This window comes from Polypterus senegalus, chromosome 3 (assembly GCF_016835505.1).
Source record: "Polypterus senegalus isolate Bchr_013 chromosome 3, ASM1683550v1, whole genome shotgun sequence".
Lineage (NCBI taxonomy): Eukaryota > Metazoa > Chordata > Cladistia > Polypteriformes > Polypteridae > Polypterus > Polypterus senegalus.
In genome coordinates, this window is record NC_053156.1 from 298,314,139 (window position 1) to 298,326,990 (window position 12,852).

The 12,852-nt window shown below is 40.5% G+C and overlaps 1 protein-coding gene across 2 annotated transcripts in view; it reads right to left on the bottom strand.

Moving 5' to 3' along the window:
* Nucleotides 1–12,852, bottom strand: part of atraid (all-trans retinoic acid-induced differentiation factor) — a 51,415-nt gene that overhangs the window by 21,552 nt on the left and 17,011 nt on the right. For both annotated transcript variants that reach the window (XM_039749492.1, XM_039749491.1), the window contains exon 4: nucleotides 8,508–8,579. In XM_039749492.1, the coding sequence (XP_039605426.1) occupies nucleotides 8,508–8,579 (72 nt within the window). The remainder of the gene's footprint in view (nucleotides 1–8,507; nucleotides 8,580–12,852) is intronic.

A 12,852-nucleotide genomic window follows, 5' to 3' on the forward strand; every position in this document is an offset into this window, starting at 1 on the left:
ATAATAATTTATTGATGTGTGAACACCTCCTGAAAGACACAGTTGTCCAAATGGGGAGGGTTTGAGGATACAACTGTCAGTGAATGAAAAGATGGAACTCTGGAGAGAGCAACATACCATTGTCTGTGACTGAAAACTGGTTTTGGCAGATCTTTTTGAAAGTTTGGCCCTGTGCCTTATTAATTGTCATTGCAAACGCCAATCTAACAGGAAACTGTCTGCGTGTAAAAGTAAAAGGCAAATTAGAATCTGATGGGGTCAGGGAAATCCGGGGAATAAGGACAGTTTGTGAGGTAGCAGATGTGATAGTCTTACACTCCAGTACATTGCGCTGAATGCTGGGAACAGAAAGTCTAGTGCCATTACAGAGACGGATCTCCTCAACCAGGTGCAAATCCATTCAACACAAACATTTGTCTGCAGCCACGCTGATGTGATGTCACCTTCCCACTGTCCTCTTACTGAAAAACATTTACAAACGCATTCCACACCGGTCTTTCAATGCACCATTTGTTCGAAAACGTTTCCGACTGCAGAGATATCTCAACGCACATTTAAAAATCACACTCCACTGAACGAATGATGCAATGTGAACATTGCCAGCAATGCTTCAAAACAACTCGAGCTCTCAAGAAGCACTTACAAACTCATTCCAATTGATTTCAGTGTCAACTCGCGAACAACAGCAACATTTATTTATATCGCACATTTTCATACAAAAAAGGAGCTCAAAGTGCTTTACATAATGAAGAAAAATAAAAGACAAAATAAGAAATTAAAATAAGACATTAGTTAACATAGAATAACAGTAAGGCCTGATGGCCAGGGAGGACAGAAAAAACAAAACTCCAGACGGCCGGAGAAAAAAATAAAATCTGCAGGGGGTCCGGACCATGAGACCACCCAGTCCTCTCTGGACATTCTACCTAACATAAATGAAACAGTCCTCTTTGGATTTAGGGTTCTCACAGAAGGGCTTGATGAAGATGGTCATGTAGACTTCTGGCTTTTAATCCATCAATGTAGGAACATCACGGTGAGAAGAAAAAGACACGAGAAAAAGAAACGGAACAAAAGAGAGAGTAGGGGTCAGTACAGATTTTAGAGCCACCATGAATAGTTATTATGATGAACTGAACATACAGAGTATCAGGATTAAATTACAGTGAGGATATGAGAAGGCCATGTTAAAGTAATGTGTTTTCAGAAGTGTTTTAAACTGCTCTACTGTATCAGCCTGGCGAATTCCTATTGGCAGGCTATTCCAGATTTTAGGTGCATAACAGCAGAAGGCCGCCTCACCACTTCTTTTAAGTTTTGTTTTTGGAATTCTAAGGAGACACTCATTTGAGGATCTGAGGTTACGATTTGGAATATAAGGTGTCAGACATTCCGATATATAAGATGGGCAGATTATTTAAGGCTTTATAAACCATAAGCAGAATTTTAAATTCAATTCTGAATGACACAGGTAACCAGTGTAGTGACATCAAAACTGGAGAGATGTGATTTTCTTTTCTTAGTTAGGATTCTAGCAGGTGCATTCTGCACTCGTTGTAACTTTCTTGGGTAGTCCTGAGAGGAGTGCGTTACAGTAATCTAGTCGACTGAAAACAAACGCGTGAACTAATTTCTCAGCATCTTTCAGTGATATAAGAGGTCTAACTTTACTTATGTTTCTTAAGTGAAAAAATGCTGTCCTAGTGATCTGATTAATATGTGATTTAAAATTCAGATTACAGTCAACAATTACCCTAAGCTTTTTACTCCGTCTTGACTTTTAATCCTAATGTATCCAGTTTATTTCTAATAGCCTCATTGTATCCATTATTGCCAATCACTAAGATTTCAGTTTTCTCTTTATTTAACTTGAGAAAATTACTATTCATCCATTCAGAGATACTAAGTCAGACATTGTGTTAGTGAATCAATAGAATCGGGTCATCAGGTGCTATTGATAAGTACAGCTGTGTGTCATCAGCATAGCTGTGGTAGCTCACGTTGTGCCCTGAGATAATCTGACCTAACGGAAGCATGTAGATTGAGAATAACAGCGGACCCAGGATAGAGCCTTGTGGAACACCATATGGATATCATGTGTCTTGAGTTGTAATTACCACAACTAACAAAATATTTTCTCCCTGTCAGGTAGGATTCAAACCAATTTAAGACACTGCCAGAGAGGCCCACCCATTGACTAAGGCGATTTCTAAGAATGTTGTGATCAATGGTGTCAAATGCAGCACTCAGATCTAAGAGGATGAGAACAGATAAATGGCCTCTGTCTGCATTCACCTGCAAGTCATTTACTACTTTAACGAGTGCAGTTTCTGTGCTGTGATTTGTTCTAAAACCGACTGAAATTTATCAAGAATAGCAGGTTTATTGAGGTGGTCATTTAACTGCATAATGACTGCCTTCTCCAGAACTTTACTTAAGAAAGGCAGGTTAGAGATGGGTCTAAAATTTTCAAGAGCGAGGGTCAAGATTATGTTTCTTAAGTAGGGGTTTAACTACAGCAGTCTTAAGACAGTCTGGGAAGACCCCCGTATCTAATGACGAATTTACTATGTCAAGAACATTATCAATTAGCACGCCTGATACTTCTTTGAAAAATTTGTTGGTATTGGGTCAAGGGCGAGGTGGAGGGTTTAATTGAGAGATTATTTTTGTAAATCAGGTAAATCTATCCTAGTGAAAGAGTTTAATTTGTTTATAACAGGATGCTGGGGTTTAGGAGGATCCTTAGTGTTGGGGAGATATACTATGTTATTTCTAATATCATTAATTTTTTGATTGAAAAATACAGCGACAGCCTCACAGGTTTCACTGGAAGTACTTAGGAGGCATTCCTTTGAGTTACCTGGGTTTAACAGACGATCAATTGTAGAAAATAAGACTCTGGGATTACTAGCATTGTTATTTATAATCTTAGAGAAATAGCAGCGCCTCTCAAGACGGACAGTGTTATTGTATTCTGTTATTTTAACTTTTAATATTTCATAGTGGATAGTTAGTTTAGTCTTCCTCCATTGACGCTCAGCTCTACGGCATGTTCTCTTTAAATCAGACACTCTTTGGGTCTTCCATGGTATACAATGCTAGAAGATTTTTCACTGTCTTTTCAGGTGCAACTCTGTCAACAGCAGCTCTCACTTTAGTATTAAATCTTTCCACCTTACTATTTACATTGTCCTCACTATTATAGTTGGCACTATAAACGAACTGATTGCTTAAAATGTTTGTAAGTTTTAAAGCTGCTGCTGACTCAAAGAAGCGTTTTTTAACAATATGCTTCTCATGAGTGTTTTTATCATTATTTCTATATTAAAAGTAAAAGAAAATGGTCTCATATACCGATATCAATGACCTGCTTTATATCAACTTTCAATCCTTTAGTAATCACTAAGTCTAACGTATGACCTGCTTTATGTGTAGGCTGATTTATGAGCGTCACAAATCAAAAGAATCCAGGAGGTTCATAAATTCTTTTACTTTTAGGTCACACTTATTGTCTATATGAAAGTTAAAGTCACCGACTATTAAGAGTGTGTCATAGTTAGTAATTAAAATTGACATTAAGTCAGAGAATTCCTCAAAGAAAGACGCTTTAAATTTAGGAGGTCTATACACGGATAATACTAGAACTTGAGAATCTCCATGGATGATAATATTCACAGTCATCGCATTCAGTTTTACGCTGCTTTTCAAGAAGATACTGCCATTCTCGTCCAAGAGCATAACATTGGCCTACCTACCGCAGTATGTACTTCTTGTAATGCTCTTCATTGGCTGTCAGAGGAGTTGGCGGGCCTGGCCCTGTCGTGCGTATCCCATAGTCTTACAGTTGGAGGGCGTGGCTCTCTGTCTTGCATGCCCTTAGTGAATGGCGGGCGGGGCTCTGTCATGCATTCCCCATGACGCGGGAGGTGGGTTAGAGTGGGCGTTCGGGGCTCTGTCGTGTGTACTCCATGGTCTGGCGGCTTGGTCGATTTTATATATATATATAGAAAAGAAGCCAGAACTGAAAAGAACAATGAAAAGTCAACGTGGCTCAGAGGTGCATGTGGACTGTAGCACAGACAAAAGCAACTGAGGCTGTGTTTGGTGAGTTGTTGTGTGCGGGTACATGAACAGGTAGTGCACATGCCTCGAGAGCAACGGTGGATGCGGGAGGAGGGCTACAGTTGGCGGGTCTGGCTCTGTCGAGCGTATCCCATGGTCTTACAATTGGTGGGTGGGGCTCTCTGTCTTGTGTGCCCTTAGTGAATTTTATATATATAGATAATAATAATAAATTATTATTTCATTTATGTTAGGTAGAATGCCCAGAGGGGACTGGGCGGTCCCGTGGCCTGGAACCCCTGCAGATTTTATTTTTTTTCTCCAGCCGTCTGGAGTTTTTTCTGTTTTTTCTGTCCACCCTGGCCATCGGACCTTACTCCTTTTCTATGTTAACTAATGTTGTCTTATTTTAATTTCTTATTTTGTCTTTTATTTTTCTTTTCTTCATTATGTAAAGCACTTTGAGCTACTTCTTGTATGAAATTGTGCGATATAAATAAATGTTGTCGTTGTAAATTACATTCATATAGTGGTTTTCTCTCGCTACTCAAAACACTTTACATAGCCATTGATTAAAGTGGTTCCCCTCTGTCTGAGATCCACCCTTCCAGACAGTGTGCTAGAAGGCTAATAACAGGGGTCCACAACTCTGGTCCTGGAGGGCCGCAGTTGCTGTAGGTTTTCATTCTAACCCTTTCCTTAATTAGTGACCTGTTTTTATTGCTAATTAACCCTCTTAATCTTCTTTTGCTTAAACTGAAAATTCATCCCCTGTAGCCCTGATCAGCCTTGTTGCTCTTCTCTGGACCTTCTCTTGTGCCGCTATGTCCTTTTTGTAGCCTGGAGACCAAAACTGCACACAGGACTCCAGATGAGGCCTCACCAGTGTGTTATAAAGACTGAGCAGAACCTCCTGTGACTTGTACTCCTCACGTCAAGGCGCTATATAACCTGACATTCTGTTAGCCTTCTTAATGGCTTCTGAACACTGATGGGAAGTTGATAGCTTAGAGTCCACTACGACTCCTCAATCTTTCTCATAAGGTGGACTCTCGATTTTCAAACCTCCCACTGTGTGTCCAAACCTTTTTTTATTTATTTTTAATTCCTACGTGTAATGCTTTACATTCACTGACATTCAATTGCATTGTTCACAACTCTGCCCAAGCCTGTCTGTGATGATTCAATGGATTCTCAATAATCTGCCAGTCCACCTATCTTGGTATCCTCAGAAAACTTTTTGAGTTTTTTTTTATATTCCCATCGAAATCATTTCTATATATTAAAAATAGCAGCGGCCCCAGCACTGACCCCTGCTGGACACCACTCTTACAATACAATACCACAGGGGTCTCCAACCTTTTTTTTACCATGAAAGCTACTTTTACAAAATGAAAATGGCTACTCGTGTTTTCTAACGTTTATTCTCACGGCTTATTTCAACCCAAACAAACTGAATAAACTTGTTTTGCCTGAACATTTACAAAATGTTGGTGTCCACAACTCACATTATGCATTAAAACATCACAAAAAAATGTTGAGTTCACCGGTAAGTACACTTTGTATGTCTGTATGCATTTTCTAGCGTATCTCACACTACTGAATTAAAACATGAATGCTGTTAAAACAAAACAATGCAATTCCAAATCCACAGATCGGACTTCTTCACTTGTCATTTCGTCACACGTCACTGTGTCACTTTATTCACATGTGTGACGTGTTTTTCAGTTTGTCAGATGACTGGCACTGCAGTGTCTGGTGGAGTGGAGCCCCCTTAGGTTCACTCTCATGGAGTCATTTCAATGTTCATCTGTCAGTCGTGTTCTGAAGTTTTGAGAGGTATGGAGACCCAAACAAAGCAGACATTTTCAGAGCTGCTTGGTGAGGATTCTTATAGTTATCTGGCTCTACTAAGCTCCAGAAATGCTGAGAATGCTGTTGAGACTTTAACTGCACGTTATTTTGAAGGTTTACTAATATATAATATATAAAATCCAATGTCTCTGTCTGTATGTCTGTCTGCTTTTCACTGGAGAACTACTTCACGCATTTAGATCGGGCTTTTTTCTATAATTTGCTTGAACATTCTTGATTTTGCGACTTCTCTCATTTCGCTGTGTATCAGAGTTCGCTTGCAGTACCAATTTATTTGCGCGAATCTGAGAAAAAGGCAATGGGCAAAAGGAAGGAGCCTTCCTCACACACTCACTCACTCGCCAGTTTCGGGGTGTGGTCCTTAACTGTGCTTAGCTAGCGAACGAGAGAACAATTGAATTCAACTTTGTTTGATATTTAAAATAAAGTGTTACTGAGATCTTGCTGAGTTTGAGTCTAGATATTCTCTTAAGTGTGTGCCACCTTGAAAAGAGAGACTGCAATTCGGATTGTGGATCGTGATTTATTATAATAGTGAGAAATAAATATTTTGTTCATATCTGACCCTGGCACATCTAAAAGTACATAGCACTGTATTAGCAATACTATTTGTTTCCCTTTTGAAATAAAAGAAATATTTTGGTTATATAATAACAGCCCTGCCCGAGAGGTAACGACAGCAGGTAATGACAAATTTTTAAACCAACACAAATGAATGTATTAGAAAACAAGTAAAGTTTAGTCATTGTTTCCATTTTAAATTTGGTCACAGGCCTGTAAACAAGTGCATAAAAAACAATAAAAAGCTGTGACTGAACAGAATCCGCCCTGCCCGGGGTTTGTTTCCTGCCTTGTGCCCTGTGTTGGCTGGGATTGGCTCCAGCAGACCCCCGCGACCCTGTAGTTAGGATATAGCGGGTTGGATGATGACTGACTGACTAAATAAGAACAACTGTTTATATTTAAATGGCGTTTTTCTCACTACTTAAGACACTTTACAATCTCACACTGGATGCGGACCCAGTGTCTTTTTATTGCGAGGCAGCAGCCCTACAATTGCGTCAGCTCCATCACAAAGTGCATTTAACAGAATAAAAAATAAAAAAAAACTATCCGCGCTTTTAAAGCCGTCAGGCCACAAACCTATAACAAGTGGTAACAGTAACTAACACACATGAAAACGTCGTCTATGGCACACCGAGGGTACACAGGTTCATTTTAAATCGCCACGTGTGTTGATATTGTGATATGTTGGGGGGGAAAGCACTTTGTGGGGGTTCAGGACACCTCCATAGAGAGAGCCAAGTGACAGGATCAGGATGACGGGTCCCAAATTGGAAAACAGAGCAGGAAGAGACTCCCCCAGAGAAGCGGCTCCTTCGGCAGGCCGTCACAGCGTCATAGACGCACAATAACGCACTGCATTGTGGACTACGTGTTGCTAGGCTACGCAGAGTATTGAATTCATGGGCTGTACTACTGTGGGAATTTCGGAAGGCTCGTGAAATGTATTTTTCTCCGAGTTTCTGGCAGGATCACGGGCTGGGCCACTCGGAGGTTGCTTCCGAGTCACACGTGGCCCGCGGACTGCCATTTGAAGAGGCCGGCCCTGAAGGATTCCAGTTTTCTCTGGATTTGTGTTCTGTGTCCTGTGACTGGCTTGTTCTTTCGTTTGGTTTAGAAGTCATCGTCCGAGGGCCGAGTAAGTGATGTCAACTTGTCCGCCGCCTTCTACAAATTTTGCTTTTTTATTTTTCTGTTTTAATAAATAAGATAAACTCTTTGAATATTAAGTTGGCCTAGATTCTTGCATTCTTTTGGTCTCAAAGGTTCAGGTGGAGGGATCTCCACCTTAAGCAGGGTTAGGGATGTTAAATAAAAAGGTCCAGGAGTGAATGGCCTTGGACAGGTGAATCAAACCGACCAAAGCCCCAACACCAGGTGCTAGGACCAGAGATCTGGAACTGCAGGGCGAAACTTAAGGGCCCGAAGGTCACCATTGCCTGCACATCTCTCAGCCTTCAGCCAGGGAAACAGAGATGGGTAACCTGGGTGTCCCTCCAGGCCCAGATCTACTGTAGACCCTCCGAGTTAGTAGGAGTGTGACTGCGTGTGTGTCTGGTGATGGACTGGCATCCTGCTCGGGGCTCGTTTCTTTCTTGCCATGCATCGGACTCTAGTAACGCTCTTCTACAATAAGCAGACGTGGACAATGAATGACTGAACAACAAACCTTGTTTTCCAGGTGTATTTCTATGTAAATATTGAACATTGGATTTGACTCTCTGCAAGGTTCTGCTATTATTTAGATTTTTTGCTTTAACTATACTATATTTGTAATTGTGTGCAGTGCTCTGATCTCATAAATAAATGCAGTGATTTCTGTTTGCCCGTCCTTTGGCTCATATTTAGAGATCTTAAGGCCAATAGTGTGTAGACAAGCTAAAAAACTATAAAGATACTGGCGTTTTTTTTTTTCTTCCTTTACTCAAAACCCTCATAACATCCTCTTTGTACCTCCTTACCGAAACCAACCAGGGAAAGGGGCGATTTCACTCATTACTTACAGAAAATACATGCTGGTGAAGCCATGAAACGTCAACTTTGACACATTCTGGAGAGGATTTTCGGAGAGGTCTCTAGAGAGAACAAAAAAAAAAAAGAAGACAGTCATGTTACGTTCATGCCATGCAGCACTGAGAAGCTCCTGATAAAGCTGTGAGTCCATTTTACAACAACAGCCACGACAGGAAGAAAGAAAAAAAAAAACAAAAACACAACACACACGTACACGCACACTGCTGGCCGACGTCACATCACTTCTTGACATTTAAAGAAAGGCACAGAAAACTTTTTTTTTTTTTTTTAATCTTTTCCTGTTGCAAAAGTTCACTTAAATGGCTGAAATACGATGAACTTACTTATTGAAAACTTTTAAAAAAGTTTGAACTATTGGTTGCATGTGTGTGTGAGTACTTGACCACAAACAGAGGGAGAAAAGCCAGCTTGAGGATCTTGGAAAACACAAACGTTTGGGGTCATTCAGAAGCCTGACTTTGTTAATAGACCATCAGGGTTGTTTTCAGCTCTCTCAACCCCCCAGAAAAACTCCACTGTTCTCCTTTTGAGGTTTTAAGTTTGATGTCTGGTTTGGTCACTTTATGGACATTCTTCTTAGATCTACTTGGTATTTTGGCAATTGAAACCGACCCGTGGTACAGACAGAAACGCAGGACTGAGTGATTTGTGTTTACACATTTAGGGCCGTAAGTAGGGATCCAAATTGTTTTTGTTAAAATCTAGTAGACTTTGCTATTCAAATATGATAGATAGATAGATATGAAAGGCACTATATAATAAATAGATAGATGTGAAAGGCACTATATCATAGATAGATAGATGTGAAAGGCACTATATAATAGATCAATAGAAATGAAATGCACTATATAATAAATAGATAGATGTGAAAGGCACTATATAATAGACAGATAGATTTGAAAGGCACTATATGATAGATAATGCACTATATAATAAATAGATAGATGTGAAAAACACTATATAATAGATAGATATGAAAGGCACTATATCATAAATAGATAGATGTGAAAGGCACTATATCATAGATAGATAGATTGATGTGAAAGGAACTATATAATAAATAGATTGACGTGAAAGGCACTATATAATAGATAGATAGAAATGAAAGGCACTATATCATAAATAGACAGATATGAAAGGCACTATATGATAGATAATGCACTATATAATAAATAGATAGATGTGAAAGGCACTATATAATAGATAGATAGATTTGAAAGGCACTATATAATAGATAGATATGAAAAGTACTATATAATAGATATATAGATAGACAGACAAATAGATGTGAAAGTCACTATATAATAGACAGATAGATACCCAGGGGGAAATTTAACTTTTACAAAAGCTCTTCAAATAAAAACTAAAACAGGGAGGTAAAATAAATAAATAAGCACACTCGCCTTGGTCTTAACACACACTGGATGACTATAAAGCAGGAAAATTCAAAAGAAAGAAAAGTTTCGACTTGGCAGTCCCAGTCCCAGTGAGGTGCTATACAGGTATATTGCTGTTGGTATAAAGGAGCCCCCAATCCCCAAACCCCCATCACAATACTGCACACACTTCTGCTCAATGAATCACTGACTTAAAGTCCTCAGTGTTTGTTTGTCACAGACGGATGTGCAGCGTTGTTCATAATGGCACATAATAACATGTTTTGTTTTAATTTTCTCCTCTACGACCTCCAGGGGGTCCAGCGTGTGTCCCATAACTGAACCTGTCCTTTCATTAGCTTGTTGATTCTGTGGTCCTTTCTTGAAGTGATGTTCTCAGCCCAGTACACCACACTGGCCATCACAGAGTTGTAGAAGATGTAAAGTGTGACTCTTCCCTCATTTAAAGGAGCACAGTCTTTCAGGGAAAAAAAGTCTGCTCTGCCCTTTCTTCTATATTTCCTCTGTGTTCCGACAGCAGTCCAACTTGTCATTAATGTGGACCCCCAAGTACCTGTAGGAGTGGATCACCTCGACATCCACTCCTTGAATTGTGACCAGACGCAGAGGTTCACTGGTCCAGTGAAAGTCAATAAGCAGTTCTTTAGTTTTGCTGATGTTAAGTTGAAGGCAATTCTCAAAGTTCTCCCCCCGACTCCTCTCCTCCGTCTCATCCCCCATAACAATAAGACCCCACAAGTGCAGAATCATCTGATAATTTCTGTAAGTGACCTGACCTGCTGTTCTTTTTATAGTCAGTGGTGTACAGAGTGAAGACAGAAGGCAGACGGGCCTGTTCCTTGTGGTGCTCCAGTGTTGCTCACCCAGTCCTTGAGTCTCACAAACGGTGGTCTGCCCGACAGATGGTCCATCATCCAGGACACCACAGGCTCATCCAGCTGCATATCTCCAAGTTTACCCCCTGGCTGGATGGTAATAAATGTATTTAAAAAGAGGTCTTGTTTTAAGGCAAAAGCTGACATGTGATTGTCAGAGAACAGTCGTTTCTTTCACCTGCACTCATGTTGGCGTTGTGTTAGTTCTGACGTGCTATGCAGAGCTGCTCTATTTTACTGATGCGTTTTTTGCATTTCACTTTCATGATCTGCCTTTTCCTAATTTTGAAAGGTTAGCTTGCTATATTCATTAGTAAAACTTAGTCACAATGTAGCGTTCCCCCCCCCTTGTCCCACCGCTCTGCACTCTGACCTAAAAGTGGGCTCAATGCTTCTCTTGCGCCCTAAAAGTATTTTTTTTTTTCTGACTCTGACCCCTTCACTCTTCAACCTGAGATCCCTGACTGCTGTTTAAAGCCAAGAACCTTCTCATTATAGGAAACAGAAAACATATGTCAAAATTCTAACCCCAACTTGTCACCCTCGATTAGTCTCCTTCTTACGTGGTTGCTGGTTTGATAACGTAAAACAATGAGGTGTAATTAAAATTACTCAGGCCACCTTTATTACAAATCTTGCTGCATCTGTAAAGGAGAAAAAAAAAGTAGGCAGTCTGTGCGGACCCTGACTTGATAGATACTGTGACAAATCTGTTTTACTGGGGGAGTCCACAGGTGTCAACTGTTTTTTTTATCCTGAAACTCATCCTCTGCCCATTGGAAACATCCAAAGTAATAAAACCAGTCCGTGTTCGAGCTGCCTGCTTCCTGTTTGCTGTTCTTACGCTGTCACTGTCTTACTAGCTGACTGGTATTCTCTGCCTGTACCCTTTTGGCAGCAACACATGTCACACTTTGCACCGCGGGACTCCTGCCAAGTGTAAGCAAGACCCACATAACAAGTGTCATAAGTGCTTCATGATTTGTAAATACACAAAGTAAAAAAAATATTAAAAACTAGCAGTCCCCCACGGCTCTGCCCACGTAGAAGTGAAACAGGACGGTGAGGAGGTCCCCTCTCCTGACATCACGCTTCCCCTTCCCCTCGGCGCACACCCTCTCTCTCGGATTAGCGCGAGTGTAATCGCTCCTGCAGGAGAACTATGATACTAAGTGTGATGAGAGAAGTCGCAAAATCAACCAGAATGTTCAAGCAAATTCTAGAAAAAAAAAAAAACAATCTGAATCCGTTAAGTTGTTCTCTCGTTTGCTAGCTAAGCAGATATCAGATATGCCCAAGGATGGCATGGGAGTGAGGAGGGCCCCGGCCCACTGTGTCTCTCTCAGATTCGCACAAACAAAATTGGTACCGCAAGCAAACTATGATACTTAGTGTGATGAGGGAAGTCGCAAAATCAACTGGAATGTTCAAGAAATTATAGAAAAAAAAAAACAATCTAAATCCGTTAAGTAGTTCTTACATGAAAAGCGAACTGACAGACAGATGTTGGATTTTATATTATATATATATATATATATATATATATATATATATCCTCTTTAATAAAACCCCTGTGTGCGTCCAGGTGTCCGTGTGTGCGCGTCTTCTGGTGAAGTGCACATGCGCGGGGCCACACGGCACGTGTTCAGTCTCTTCCTGTGCATTCCCTGTGTGTGCAGAGAGAGAGAGAGAGAGAGAGACAGACAGACAGACAGACAGACACACAGACACCCCTGCGCGAGACACGCACGCACAGAGACAGGCCCGCATGGGGGACAGACATGCACGCGCACACACGCACGCAGGCACACACGTGCATTGTTTCAATGTTACTTTTCTTGGTTGTTTATTAGATTATGGATTTTTCAAATGTTCATTTTTTTCCCCGTGCTTAAAACTCATTAAAAAAAAGTGTTTTAGCGAGCGGGTCGTAGCGCTATAGAGTAAACTATTGTAGTGTTAGTTTTCTGTGTTGTTCAAGGTTTTCTTAGTGTTATTCAATGTCTTTACATTTAGTTTACTATTACACTGTGCTTTCTATG